The sequence below is a fragment of the Drosophila takahashii genome, chromosome 2R (genome assembly GCF_030179915.1).
Source record: "Drosophila takahashii strain IR98-3 E-12201 chromosome 2R, DtakHiC1v2, whole genome shotgun sequence".
NCBI lineage: Eukaryota > Metazoa > Arthropoda > Insecta > Diptera > Drosophilidae > Drosophila > Drosophila takahashii.
Window position 1 is genome coordinate 24,779,561 of NC_091679.1, and position 14,800 is coordinate 24,794,360.

Below are 14,800 nucleotides of genomic sequence, written 5' to 3' on the forward strand. Positions count from 1 at the left end.
CCTACCATATATCTGCCAGCCAAGGGCAGCCAACTCTGACCAATGCTTTCCGCATTTGGCTGGCATTCCATAGGTTTACCTTTATCTGTCAGCTTTCCCGGTGTTTTTCTCCCCCACCATCCAATACATACACTGTTACTCGAACATATTATACCATACTCAGCCATGTGTAACACTTCCTGCGCTTTTGTCGCCAGTCCAGAAATTATCCGCATTAAAAATTTGTCGCACTCTGTGTGTGTGCGGAATTCCATGCGAAGGATGCCCAAAGGTCCATCCAAGGCTTCCGATACGAGTGATTGTTGTGCGGAAGCGCCATCTCGTTTCCATTATGCCGTTTGCATTTAAACTTTTGCGCCTGGCAGGGATTCCAGAACATATTCCGTCCTCACAGACCGGAACTTCAACATGGAAACAATTTTTAAATGGCCGGCGGACGATGAGTAAACTATGTTTACCATGTTTCTCATAGTGCAATCTCCACTTTTTTTGTCTATAGATTTTCATCTATGAGAGCATTTCAATGGAAATGGAGATTTTAAATTTCTGGGTTTTCTGAAGAGGGGTGGTGAGCTAATAGAAGGTCGGACTCTGAATGAAAAGCTAAGGCTCTTCGGATAATTACAAGTTCTCCTTAAAGTATAAGCACTGCTACTATTCACCAGAGCTCACTTTTAACACACACGACTTAAGGACCTGCAGGACCCTTTTAGTTAGCTTAAAATATAAGAAAATGCTTAGACTATTTACCTCTGAATCGATAAAAGGATTGATGTATGTGCATTTCACATTTCCAAAGCCAACAAATAAAAGGGAATTATTTCGGCCATAGTTGCTTATCCTTGACAGGGAAAACTACTCGCAAAGTATTTTTTATCGCCCACAATAAATCCGGAAAGAAGTCCAACTCAGCAGATAAAATCGAATTTTATTGTTTCGATAAAAAGTAATTTTCACACATTTATCCATTTATTTATTTCCTCTTTTATTTTGTTTTTTTTTTTTAAGTTACAAATTACAATTTTCAATTGATTCCTGTGGACACAACGTAAATTTAAATCGAATTAAATTCCGGCTTCTATGACCCTTTATATAGTGCAGCAAATTGTGCTTGTTCATTGATGTATCATAAATACAAAAAAAGGTAAAAACCCTTTTTGTGTGCCTAGGGTGAACATTTATTGAATTGCTAATTGATTTAATTGAGATTCAATTACAGTACATTTTTGTTGCTCCCTAATAACCCAAACTGTTTTTGCGTGACATTCACAAAGATTCTGCTATGGAAAATATACTATATCTATTTGCGTAGATAAGATCTATTCTGCAATTCGTTGATCGTCCGTTGAGGCGTTGAGTGAGGTGAGGGTAAGGTTATCTAAGACTGGAGATCGGCCTTTGAGGCCCCCTCCAGGTTTTTGGCTCATACACGGCTATTGGTCTAGGAACAATTAGCGGCTGATAATAGACAATCAAGGTGAGTTGCTCTACGACAATGTGGGCTCGAAAAATACACAACTCTCAGATCTACGGTTATAAAGATAAAACCCCACGGTACAACCATCCAAATCGGTCGCTTCAAGTGCCGTCATCAAAACGTTTTCCAAAAATATTCCGGCTAGCCATATAAACTCGTACAAATTCCCTATATACAACTCGATTCACACAGTCCTTAAGCTACATTCGTTCGTTGAGGGAATGAGTCCCTTAGCAGGACAACTCCGTCGACATCCTGGCGGCCACGTCGCTCCTCGCCGAGTATTCGTTGTCCTTGGGCTCCCGTCCCGTAATATCCACCAAAGAGTTGGGATCCATGTTCGACAGCTTGTCCAAATCATCATCGTTCATATAGTTCGGCTGCAGTTTGCTCACCAGTTTCCGCAACCGCTGAGCATCCAGCGATGTGCGACGCAGATTGGCATTATAGTCGCTGGGCTGAGGGTAAAATGGATATGGATATGGAAATGGAAGTGGATGAGTGAGAGCCGGGATAACGGGGCAAAACAACTCACGTCGCGCCACTGCTCGCCGGGGAAGACGGCAATCAATTCGGCATTTGGCTCCAGAGTGCTGAAGTACTCCTCATCATCGACCTCGGTGCCATCGCAATCCAGGTGAATCGCCGGCTGAGCTCGCTCAAATTTCACCGACACCTTTACCCGCAACTCCGAAAGCGTGGTGGCCACAACAGCCTTGCGGATATTCCTCGTGATGTCCTTGATCTGAAATGGAGGCGACAGATTACTAGGAATTTTACGCCGAATTCACGCTCTGTATTGACATGACGGAAATTGCATAGCTGCGATAGAGAAGGCTTAACTAGAACACTCGGAGAAATTTTCGAAGAATTTAATGAAAATTATTTTATTTATTTTTTGTTGAATATATTTATCAGGAATACGCTGTATTTCGACTATCAGTCAGCGGTTACTCAGCTAAAGGAAGTGATAAAGAAACTGCTTGCACTGCTTGAATTCCATTATTTGCTCCAAACGTTTTAATGAATGGTCTGATTTGAAAATTTTCTTCTACATTTCGATAGGTATTAATAAACACAAAAACATTGAACTTACTTTATTCCGAAATCCAATTGTGGCCATTAGAGGCGGCATTTATCGATACTTACATTATTTCAGTGTAATATTTTAAAATCGATTGAGTGTTTTGATAGGGAATTTACGAAAGAATTTTTAATAAAATCCTAGTTTCCCATAAAAAAAGTTGGAAATACAATGTTGTGAAGAAATTCCGTCTAACCAAAAATAGGTAAGCTAAAACCAAATAGGCTTAACTTAATTCGTGCTAATATTTTATGATGTAAAAGCTAAAGCCAAATGTTTTTAAAAGTCAATTGTTTGGTCGTCATACATATTGTCCATTAAGCTGTGGCAACACAGCGAAACACAAAGGCACTAGACATTTGTTTGCTTTAATTTGCACAAAGACCCGCAAGGCAGGCTGCCATTCCGTGCAGCTGTCAATAAAAACAATATGAAGTTAACGAAGCGCGGCGACGAAGATAAGAGTGAGGATGCGAAAAGACGCAGGTTAATTGTGAAGGCGATATAATCTTGGGGGAGGGTAAGTGGGGGTGGCTCAAAGCCAGCAGCAACAACTAATCAATTTATCATTTGCCATAACAATAAAGCCAGCGAACAAACAATGGGCGGAAGGTCAAGGCACAAGTCGGCACAGGCAACCGATTATATTTTTCTACCTTTTCACTCATTTTTTGTCGGCCGGAGCCGAGAGCCTCTTGTTGGGCCTAAAAGATTGCTACTAAAATATTTAAGGCATAATGCTGTCGATTCCAAACAGGCTGCCAAGGCCAAGTATGGATGGACACGGGTCAAGCGAAAGGTGAAAGAAAACAAGGAGAAAGTGGGCAGGCGAAAGGGAGAGCTGAGTCGGAAAGTTGCCAACGCCTCCTTTGTGCTCCTTTTTGGCATTATAGCACGTATACGCCCCGAGTGCGGGAGGGAATATTGTGAAATGTTGCTATAGGGTGTGGGTTTGCCTTGTTTTGACAGATCTTCAGGTGTCTCCGGCTGACAGCCGACTGTCAAGCGGTTTGTGGCCATTTAATCGCCACATCCACTGTCTGCATTCGCAGCGTAGTCATCGGCCACAAAAGAGTCCTTCTCTCTTTATAGCCCATCAATCAATCCCCCGGCCAGCAGTGTGCTAAACCAATTATACGATGCTTAGGGAATCCATCAAATGGCCAACGTCATTACGTCTGGCAGGAGTCTGGAGCTCAGTTGTTAGAGAAATGCCAGCCAACAACAATGAAAATTTATCATGCATTTAATGCGAATTTCAGTGGAGGCAGGGGCAGTGGGCGTGGCCCATTAAATCCACGGGTTATTTGCTATTTTTCTTGCCGAGCAGTTGCTATTTTGTAGCCCTTGTGGGACTCTGCGGCCACGCACAAACTATTCAATCAGCACTCCTGCCACGAAGTCTGGGCCAAATGCCAATGTCCTGCGGCTTTGTTTGCCTTCTACCACTTTTTCGCCTTTGTTGCCGCTGCCAGAAAGTCATTATAACTTGGCTTTCTTAACTGCCTGACGCCAAGCAAAGCGTATTGGAGTGGCCGCAGTTGAACTCTGACTATTTGGTCAATCCCTTCAATTGGCTGCCATGGCGAATTTAAGTGGTATCATCTTGGTGCACTTATCGTCTCGGCCTGATTTGCGGTTTCACCTCGGCCGAGTTGTACTCGCTGCTCCGGAGGCAGGCTAATATTTACCCCCGGTGCGGTTGGGTTTTCGGGGAATTGGCCCTAGAATTTTTGTTTGCCAGCGTCCGGCGTCAATATTGTCCCTGTAAATTCCTCGTTTGCATAGCAGGAGCAGCATCCGCAGCAGCGGCATCATTAGAACAGGCGACAAACAAGCCAGGAGCGTGACAAGGACAATGCGCAGGGCTCACAGTTGGCAGTCATGAATTCGCCATGAGACATCTGAGATGTGTGTTCGCCAGGGCTGCTGGGGAATCTGTTGTTCAAATAGCACTTAGGGCCGGTCAGCAAATGCAAATTACGGAGGATGTTAGCAATTATAGAATCCAAATTAGAGTCGTTCAACGGCGGAAACCCTATTCGATTTCGAGCTAGGTAATGGAAGCCGCAGTAATTTCCAATGGCCCAAGGTCACGGCCCCGAAATTGCTTTCATCTGCCTGCGGTGTCTATTGTCCAGCTCTGGTTGCCTGGTGGCCCCTCTCGCTTCATGGCATTTATCGGAGACACTGACGCACTAATTTCCCCTGATTGTCATCAGAATGCCATAGCAACACATTCTTATAGACACTGAGGAAAATAAATATAACCGCAGTGAAAATTAAGAATACAAAAAAGTACCGCGTTAACTCAACTATAAGTTGGACTTTCATAAAATATTTTAGACTTTTTAGGAAAGAAATTCGAAGCCAGGCTCAAGCCAGACTTAAGCTGTAAAGCTTTCAAAGATATCAAAATGAATTGATTCATTTGAAAGTCAGAATAAAAGTTAATATTTTTTTCCCTGAACTTCCCCTTTTGTGTAAATTGGTACACAAAATTTCATTGAAGTAAGGGTAAATTATATGTCCAAAGATTGTTTTAGTTTTAATTGTTATAAATTAAAAATGTATGGGAAACTATCTAAAATTGATTAAATTAACGAAAATAAATACTTTTCGAAAGTATGACAGAATGTCTTTCCCCTTACGATAATCGAATTAAAAAACACACATAAATTTGTCCATTAAAAGATACTAAGAAACCAAGTTCTTGTAAAACGCAAAAATTGCTTTTTTTCAACAACAAAGGCATTTTATTAAATGGTAAATAAATTATTAAGCTAAGTTAGTACGAAAATTCTAAGAAAGCTAACAAAAACAAAAATCGATTGTCAATATATAATTTTAAAATTATTTACATTTTAAGTAAAGGTTTTAAAATAATTAAGTGCACAATTTTTGTTTAGTGTGGGGCTTTGTTCTGGGGAAATCATTAGCATCGTTCATTCATTCGAAGTCCATGAGCCATGATGAGTTCTCGACTGCTTTCAAAATCGTCGTCGCATTCCACACTTACACGTACTTATTAGCTTACTTATTACAGAGGACAGCGGGGTGTTGTTAAGTTGCACGCTTGCCTGGACATGAATAATGCTCGTTTATTTGGCTTAATGCGCAACGTGGCGTATACGCAATGTCTCAGTCTCAGCAAGGCGTATTCTCCGAAATGTTTGCTGTTCGTTTTTGTTTGTTTGTTTACTTGTTTGCTTGCTGATGCTGTTCCATGCGGCGTGTCTGCTCGTAATTTAATTTCCGACACACCTTTCATGGGAATCTCTCCATTCGGGTGGCTCAGACTTTACTTTTGGGCCATTTGCATTCCCCGAAAACCCACAGAAAGGTGGACCCCGTAGGTGGACCCCGAACGACTGTGACATGAAAAACGCATTTGCGCGTTGGCCCAACGGAGAAAAAGGGAAGTGGATTTTTCCTCATCCAATGAGATTTGTTTTACTGGAATTTAATTTCCTGCTTGGACCAGAAATGTGCTGGGCTACCACAGAGTTTCCTTGGGGCGAAAAAAAAAGACTGAGACTGCAACCAGTATAAAATAAACTGAATGCAATCAGGAACTTGATGCAAAAATTTTGCATTTTTTTTGCAATTTAAACATTAAAGGCCAATGGAATCTACAATACTTTTTTATAAAAGCAAATCTGACACCCAATGAAAGTACTACAAATTTAAATTTTACCATAAAGCCCTTATAAAAAGGATAATTGGCGTGTTGGTAAAATAGTTACGTAAGCCTTAAATTAAGGATTATTTCTACTTTTTTTAATTGCCCTTGTTTCTCATTTTCTTGAGCAATTACTTAAAGTGATAAGCTATCTGTGAACCATTAGACCTAATCGAAATGCACAACTTTCCTAGAACACCCAACTAAAAACCAATCAATTAAATCTAATGCAAATCTTTTCCAATGAGATGATTGAAGCTCCTCTGAGAACCACGGGCTCACTAACACAGCCACTTAAATTTACTTCGTGTGTTGGCATATTAATAGCTCTAGGATTATCACCCCTTATCTCAATTCCCACTCGCATTCAGTTTCTTGTGCAATTAGTCAAAGAGATTAAATCTCCAAGCATTTCAGTGTTTTTAATCAGGGACCTAGCAGTCCCTGGCACACTCGATAAGGATGTAAGTAGAGTGGGATAACAGACAACACGATTATTAATTAGCTGAGATCTGCATGAATTACTCATGCGTCACGTGGCCCACGCCACTGACAAATGACATCGCGTTTCGACCACATCAAGCTGTCAATTAATTGCTCTCGCCTGGCAAATTTACAGCCACTTGATAGCTGGTAGAGCTTATCAGCCATTCAACCGACCAGATGCCGATCTTTGGGCCAGTTTATATTGTTACGGCGGTGGCTTTAATGCCGTTAGCACACAATAAATCGATTAGGGTGTGCAGATGGCATGGCTGAGATGCCTCGTTATCGTTACCGCCTCCCACAGGCGAGACGGCTTAGATGTGGGCGTGGCATTGAAGGTGATTGGCGGGTCGGCGGGATGATTGGCCAGTTGGTTCGCCCACAATGATATACGAGCCACTTTGGCGCCCGCATGCGGATGCTACTATTTTATCCAACTGAACAGTTTCAACATTTTAATTAAAATTCAATTGTTAACCGGCTACACTGAAATAAAAGTTATTTTAGAATGTTGTACGTGACTAGAGTGTTCATAGGATAATAATATTAAAACACTTTGTCAATTTATGTATTAATTTCATATGATTAATTAAACTTGATAATATAATATATACAACTAAATATTTAACAAACAAAACTACAAATTTATTTAAATTAAATTTCCTACTAGCCACAGTTAAAACGTGTTTTTGTACACAACATTTGGACCGAAAGTTAGGATTAGGAAAATATTTTAAAGAGAGAAGGCTAACAATCTCAAAATGTAATGAGAAAACTATTTTCATAAAAAATAGAAATAATAATGTAGAGCTACATATTTTGGAAAATGGCTTTAATTCGATAGGAGTTATAAGCGTAGAATATTAATAAAAAACCTTACGAAAACGGAATAGTAAACGAACAAAATATGACATGGGGATTTTCACATCAAAGGCTATAAAAATGTGAAAAATTCTGCATAAATCGCTTTAGAAGTATAATCTTATTAAAACTATAGATTATTTCAAAGGCTATAAAAATGGTAAAAAATTCTGCGTAAATTGTTTTAGAAACAAAAACGTATTAAAACTATCTGTGGACCTTTATCAATTTTGTCCTGTGCACCAAATTGGCTACGGCTACGCAATCTTTATAGACAAATAGAGCTTGGCCATGGTGAAAGGGAAAAGGGATCGAAGGCAGGGAAACAGCTCTGTTTTCCCGGAATTTCTCCCGCACCAGCTTCCACAGCGGATTGAAAAGTTGGGCGAATGCTTAAAGGGCGAATAAAGCACCGAGCAGCAACACTTCAACAGCAGTGCCGATGTCGATGATGCCACTCAACGCCGAAGGCTTTGAAGTGGCCGTTCCGTCGGGGAACCCTTCACTTTGTTCGCCCTGACCGTCGAACTTTTTTACCTCAATTTTCAGTGCTTTCTTTTTTTGCTGTATTTTTTTTTTCGTACAGCCAACAAGCGTAACAATAGCGCCGCAGTAATCACTTAACGAAATGCTGGCCCAGTTAACAGTGAGCAGGTAGCGTGGCTAAATGCCACAAAGGATGTGCGAATGGAATACCCACCTTGAAGGGCTTGCTGTTGTCCAGCTGGGCGAAGTCCTCGTCGGCGGTGGTGGGCGACGGAGTGGGCGTGGTGCTGCTGTGTGGCGACAGGGCCAACTCCAAGGTGATGCTATCCGCCGCATCGTCCACGTCGGCATCCAGCTCGATGTCCTCGCAGTCCGCCTCCATTTCGGCCGTGCGTGTTAGAGTCCGCTGTCTGGGCGGAGGAGCCACTATTCTGGTTTCCGGATCTCCATCTTCAGGACCTGCTACCTCCTCCTCCGCCTCCTTTGCTGCCGCTGGCATTCCAGCCGTCTTTGTCTCATCCGCATTCATTTCTGTCATCTATTATGCTCGCCTGGAAAGTTGGCACGTCTTGTCTGGACTCCTTGCTGCACTAGTAGAAGAGCATGGTCGAGAGATTTATGACAAGCAAAACAAATTTAAACGATAATTGAAATATTCTGTATGGCATTCGGGGATGCTGCAAAGCCGCTGAAGCAAGCATAATAAAACTGCCAGACTTTGTGTTATTGTTATTTCAGATATGTATGTAGCTTGTTAGCATTGAACAGAAAATGTATAACGAAATCGTTGTTTGGCATTGGTTTCGGTTTTGATTTAAAAAAGTTTTTCAATTGCTAAAATGGTTGTATTTCAAGACCACGCAAATAGAGAAATTCCTTTTGAACAAAATGTGTTTGGAACATATTCGTACATTAGTTTAATTTTAAGTGGTGTACGTTAGATTGCATTTAATATTGATATTGATAACAAGATTTATTTATTTTTATACCCGTTACTCGTAGAGTAAAAGGGTATACTAGATTCGTGCAAAAGTATGTAACAGGTAGAAGGAAGCGTTTCCGACCCCATAAAGTATATATATTCTTGATCAGGATCACTAGCCGAGTCGATCTAGCCATGTCCGTCTGTCCGTCTGTCCGTCTGTCTGTCTGTCCGTCTGTCCGTATGAACGCTGAGATCTCGGAAACTATAGAAGCTAGAAGATTGGCATTTTGCATGCAGATTCTAGGAATTCCTACGCAGCGCAAGTTTGTTTCAAAATGGTGCCACGCCCCCTCTAACGCCCACCATCGCTTATATACGATTTTAAAAATTTTAATATTTTGGAAAAGTAAAAATGCAGTTTTATTGTGTTTATCAATACCTATCGAAATGTAGAAGAAATTTTTCAAATCGGACCATTCGTTAAAAAGTTATGCGTGATCAACGTTTTCTATCTCTATCTCCATCTCCCTCGCACTCCCTTTACCTGAGTAACGGGTATCTGATAGTCGGGGCACCCGACTATAACGTTCCCTCTTGTTTTTTTTATTTTTTTGACCAAATTTGAAGTAATTCAGTTTGGGTTTCAATTTGGATTTTTAATCACTCCAGGTGTTTTTTATCTTAAAGGGTGGGATTTCTTGCTATTTTGGCACATTCTTCTTTTTTACTTTTACTTATTTACCTTTTATTTTTACTGATATTCTAAATTCATACATATTTTTTAGCAAAGGCCATAATCCATAAAAAGTCAACATAACATATATTAAATTAAGCAATCTTATATTTACGAATTATTTATACGTATTTTAATGACTTGTTGAATTGTTGTTTGTAAACTAGTCTGTAATAATAACTAGCCCGAGAACCTTTTAATTAAAAGTACTTTTACCCATATTCACTGAGTTTTTAACAAACTATTTCACTTCTCATTACCTTGCACTCTAACTTTTAAGAACCGAATTCTTCACATTCTTCCGACCATTAAGTTGCCGATAATTACAGTACGCGATTTGGGTTCAGATCGCGAGCGGCCACTTCACAGCAGCCAAGTGCAACAAAAGCCGGCCGAACTTGGAATAAATTGCCAGACGTCTGTGCGTGCTGTATTTAAACAAGCCAGGACTCGTCGAATTTGCCGACAGCTTCGGCCAGCGCAAAAACACACGGCGCAAAGTCAGGAGGTCCTGCAAACACACAGCAAAGTCTAACCTTCGCCGAGCTTTGGCCGTGAGAGCAGGACCAAAAAGCATAGAGAGAGAGCGGATTCTGTTAAGATGCTGTTATCCAGTTAGCCAGGCCAACGCGCTGGGCGTGCCGGGCCCAAAGAACACAGGGTCTACGGAGGAAGAAACTTTGGTCTGGGATCGGGACGGGACTCCATGACCTGTGAAGTGGGAAAAGTTTACTGGAGCAGCTGCAAATAGTTCAACTTAGGCGGGACCACAAAAAACCCAAGACAAACAGCTCTGTATATAAATATATATATATATATATGCATAAAGCGGGGCGTGCTGGCAAATATAAATATTTCAGGCTGAACTTTCGGCGCGTAAGGGCAAAGTTTAAAAATGCAATAAAATAAAGTTTGCAATTTGGGCCAAAACTCCGGCGGGCAGCTGAAAAATGTCACTTCGGCATAATGAGACTACTGCTGGCTGCATAATTAAAGGGCCGAGACCTAGGCAAAAGTTTCGACAAAGGTGCATTGCTTTCGAGGGCGAGACAAAAGCCGAGATTTATTGGCATTTGCATGGCGGAATGTTTTTTGTGTTTTGGGAATTGAATGTTTAAAATTCATGAGATTCCCCCGCTGCATGCTGATCGAATTTGTTCGCTTTGGGTGCAAACAAAACCGCACGGCCATATTTATAACCGAGCTGGGCTTAAAATGCAGATATATTGCGCATACGCCGTGCGAGCCAAGGTTAATTTGATTGCCGGCATTCAACATCGATGGCCAACAATGAACACGTGATTTTCGCTGCAGTCACGTGATGGATAATAATAATACATCTTTGGGCGGCGCTATCTCGTTTACGCATTTAAGCCCTGCCTTTCAATTGTCACGCCGCCCGTTGCGAATATTTTACCTCCAAGGGCGGGGTTTTTGCATAGCTCATCTGTTTATTCGCCCTGCTGGGCAATCATTTCCGCCCGCCATTTTCCATTTCCCATTTTCCCCGGCGGCGGGTCAAATAATTTATGGGCCGCGGTCCGCTAATTGCGCATTGGAGCGCGGCGCGAACAACTTTTCGCATATGCAGCAGTGGAAACAGCAGCAGCAGCAGGAGAGAACCATCAATTTAAATGCATAGACGGTGTTGCAAATTGAAATTTATGCGTCTGGGCAGCAAGGTGAATGTGAGGAAGATTCCCTTCATCATCAGCTGCCATGTTTAATTGCGATGCATGACCTTCGCAGTCTGGGCAGTTAGATTAATTAACTCACATGTCGTCGCAAAGGTCACGCTCGTCGCATGTGGCGATGATTAATGGCCCCTGATCCTGGCCGGACCTTTGGTATTCGAATTTCGAGACTGGCCATGGATATGTGGCACTTTTCGCCAAAAAACTCGTCAAAACGAACGCAAGCGGAGCGGGTAAACGGCAAATATTTGCGCCTGCTGTCAGCAGTCTAAATGAAATTAAATGGAAAAAAATCTCCTTTCGATGCGGGCCAAACATTTTAATTAAATTAAAATAAATGTGAAATGGAAAATAATGAAAGAAAACAAGTACTGACGTTGGCCTCGCCGGAATGTATATAACGAGCAATTACATTCCCGCTTAATGGCATACTTAATTATTTTGTATGTCGAACGCGTTTTGTATTGGCTCGTACCTGCATACCTATGCGCGTGCGGGGGTGGCTATAATTGGTTTAATGGTTAACCAGCCTGCGCGTATTTGCACTCACACTTTATGGCTTAATAGCGCGCCTCGGCCTCAAACATGCAGTACAGTGTACAGTCGAATTGCTCCACGGCCTGCTGACATTCGCCTGGTCGATCCACCAGGCTGCCCTTCTCCGCCAGGCAATTGCGTATACATGGGGTGCTCCACGGATGGGCTACCTCCCTCTGCAGCTCCTGCAGACGGGCTGCCATCGCCTGCTGATCCAGCGGAAGGTCGTTCGCCCGAATGGCCAGCAGCACCAGCAAGTGCATCACGATAAACAAAATGGTTAATTTCATATTTGTATTTGCCAAAGTTACTTAAATTTTCATCACTGGCAGCTGGCTCTCAGGCTGGGGGACTACTGCACTCAAAACAAAATATGACAGTAATAAATAACCAAAGAACATTTTATATTTTATAATAATAGTTACACACAAAATAAAACACGCCAGGATCAAATCGTAAGTTTCTGGTATTTATACGGATGTCGTTTTAACCATACAATACCAATTAATCCCTCTCGGAGATTTTCTGATTTCGAAAAAGAGAGCATTAAGCAATATACGAGAGTAACTAATTTTCTTAATTCGAAACAGAGCGATTAAAGAGTCATGAGTGGGAAGGAGAAAGACACGTTCGAAAGTCGAACTGGCCTACTTATAACATGTTTTTAACATTTCAAGCATATCAACTTGATATTATTAAGTCAAATTTTATACCACAAACAAATTGATCGTTGTTTCATATCAAGTTTGGTTGGGGTGTACTAAGCACTAACTTTTCATCAAGGTTATACTCCAGGCCTTTAATTCAAGCAATCGTAAAACTTTAACCAACAAATAATAAATATTTAAAAAAAATTTATTTTTAACAAAATAACAGCATTTCTGAATATAATAAAATTTGTAATCACTTTTAAAATTACTTACTTACATTTTCCTCCCTAATTAAATGATACTCAATAATTGCTCCTTGATAATGTTTTTTTTTTGTGTAGGTGCGCATACCCATATCCGCACCCGTAATGACTTCCGGGTGGCGAAAGCAAACATCCAAATGAGGCAATCTAAGCACCAGTTTGCGGCTGCCAGCGGCTCTAACTGCACAATTATGGACCGCCCTCGCCGCCCACAAGACCCGCTGACTGCCCCGCCCTCGCATATGTGTGTATGGGCGAAAAGTGCCACGGGGCGCATTAGTAATGCCCATTGCGGCATCTATTACACAGCGTCTTGTTTATGTGCAACACACACATGCTCTCAAATAAAAATCAACAGCCTGAGGCAGCAAGTCCCTTCAATGCCCCTCCTCCCTCTCCTAAGGACACTCTGGCCCCTCGCTACCCTATCCTTGACATTTATTTGGGGGAACTGTGTGCAAAATAAAAATATAAAAAAAAGGCAAGCAGCAAAAATTGTAGAGAATTATGTCCTCGTTCGGGAGAAAAGCGACTCGTTAGCCGAGCCAAGCAAGACTTCACTCGATATGTTGTTTACCCGGCCACGCCCCCTGCCCACTGCCGCCTCATTGTTGTGAATCTTTTGACATTTGTGCTTAGAGGATAGATTGTTTGTTTGTATGTGCAAGCAACAAGCTTCGAATAAAGTGGGGAAATCTGATTTCACTTCCATTGAAATCCACTATTGGTTGTTGAGTAAAGCTATAAAATGTCAAAGGAAATCAAGAGTTATCAACAAGTTATAGGAAAACTACAAATCCTAAAATTGAAAATATTTTTAAACTCTTAAATGGTGCCCAAAATTATACATTAAAGTGGTTCGTACATGGTGTTTATAGATATCTCATTGTCCCAACTACAACAAAAGGCGACAATCATTTTTAAATATTTAAAATCCATTTGTAGATCCTATTTTATTGTTCACGTTTACTTATAATTTATAACGTTAAGGAATTCCTTTACGTGTAATTGGAGGTTTCAGCTCTCAGAATCTATCAAGCAAAAACACCTCTTAACGAGGTACAAAAATAGGGACGATCGTACCTTCAACATTCAAAAGTTCTGATATCTACTGTTAAACGAATATTTATTGTACGATCCATTAAATAAAAAAACAATTAAAATGTTTCTCGCTCGGCACACTTCCTTAAAATTGTTCAGCTTTACAGAGATATTGTTTTTTAGTGTGACAAATGAGAATAATTCGATCCTGTATACCTTTTTTTAATGTTTTTTCGCTAAATAAGCGAGTTTTTTCAAAAGTGGTAAATCAATGATAGAAGGATCTCAAAACATTAAATTTTCCGGACAAACACACATTTGGGTTACAATTTGAAAGTGTCCAACAAATCATGAAACATGAATAACTATTGAACGAGTGATCCGATTGGGACATTATTGGGATCGCTCGGCAAGTATTTTAATATAGAAAAAATTAAAAAACTTTCCAGTACCAAAATTTGAAGGGAATAATAGTACCTTTCGATCGGTGTATCACTTAAGGTGATCGGACTTAGCAGATTTTCAATTTTAGTCCCCTCGCGCTAGTCACTACGTGTACAGCCAAAGGTTCCTAAGCGCTTACCAACATACTTTTTGGTGTAACGCAGTCATATAAAAACCATTTACAAATTCAAAAAAACTTTGATTGGTTTCGAATAACTTTTAATTTAAATCTTCAGCAATTTCCCTAATCAAAAGCAAAGAAAACTTCAAAAGAAATGCGAGTAAGTATGTGTGTGACAATTTCTTGGCCAGGACCACCAACTGCCGTCGCACTTCAAAGCAGTCAAAAGCAGGCGACAAACGTGCGGTTTTAAGTTACATTTTTAATATTTTTGTGCCCTTTCCGCTCCATGATTTCGTCCTGTTTCCTTTTACCC

The 14,800-nt window shown here is 40.9% G+C and overlaps 2 protein-coding genes across 2 annotated transcripts; both read right to left on the reverse strand.

Annotated features, from left to right (window-relative positions):
- Positions 1-1,498: 1,498 nt before the first annotated feature.
- On the reverse strand, positions 1,499-8,614 carry Drep3 (DNA fragmentation factor-related protein 3). The gene is made up of 3 exons (XM_044392734.2): positions 8,291-8,614; positions 2,013-2,222; positions 1,499-1,935 (listed from the first exon to the last, which is right to left on the reverse strand). Exons 1-3 carry the CDS (start codon positions 8,612-8,614, stop codon positions 1,708-1,710), a joined length of 762 nt encoding a protein of 253 aa, XP_044248669.1. The 3' UTR covers positions 1,499-1,707.
- A 3,374-nt stretch (positions 8,615-11,988) lies between these two features.
- LOC108066843 (uncharacterized) lies at positions 11,989-12,320 on the reverse strand. Its single transcript, XM_044392735.2, has one exon. The coding sequence runs from the start codon at positions 12,253-12,255 to the stop codon at positions 11,989-11,991; it is 267 nt and encodes an 88-aa protein (XP_044248670.1). The 5' UTR covers positions 12,256-12,320.
- Positions 12,321-14,800: the final 2,480 nt, after the last annotated feature.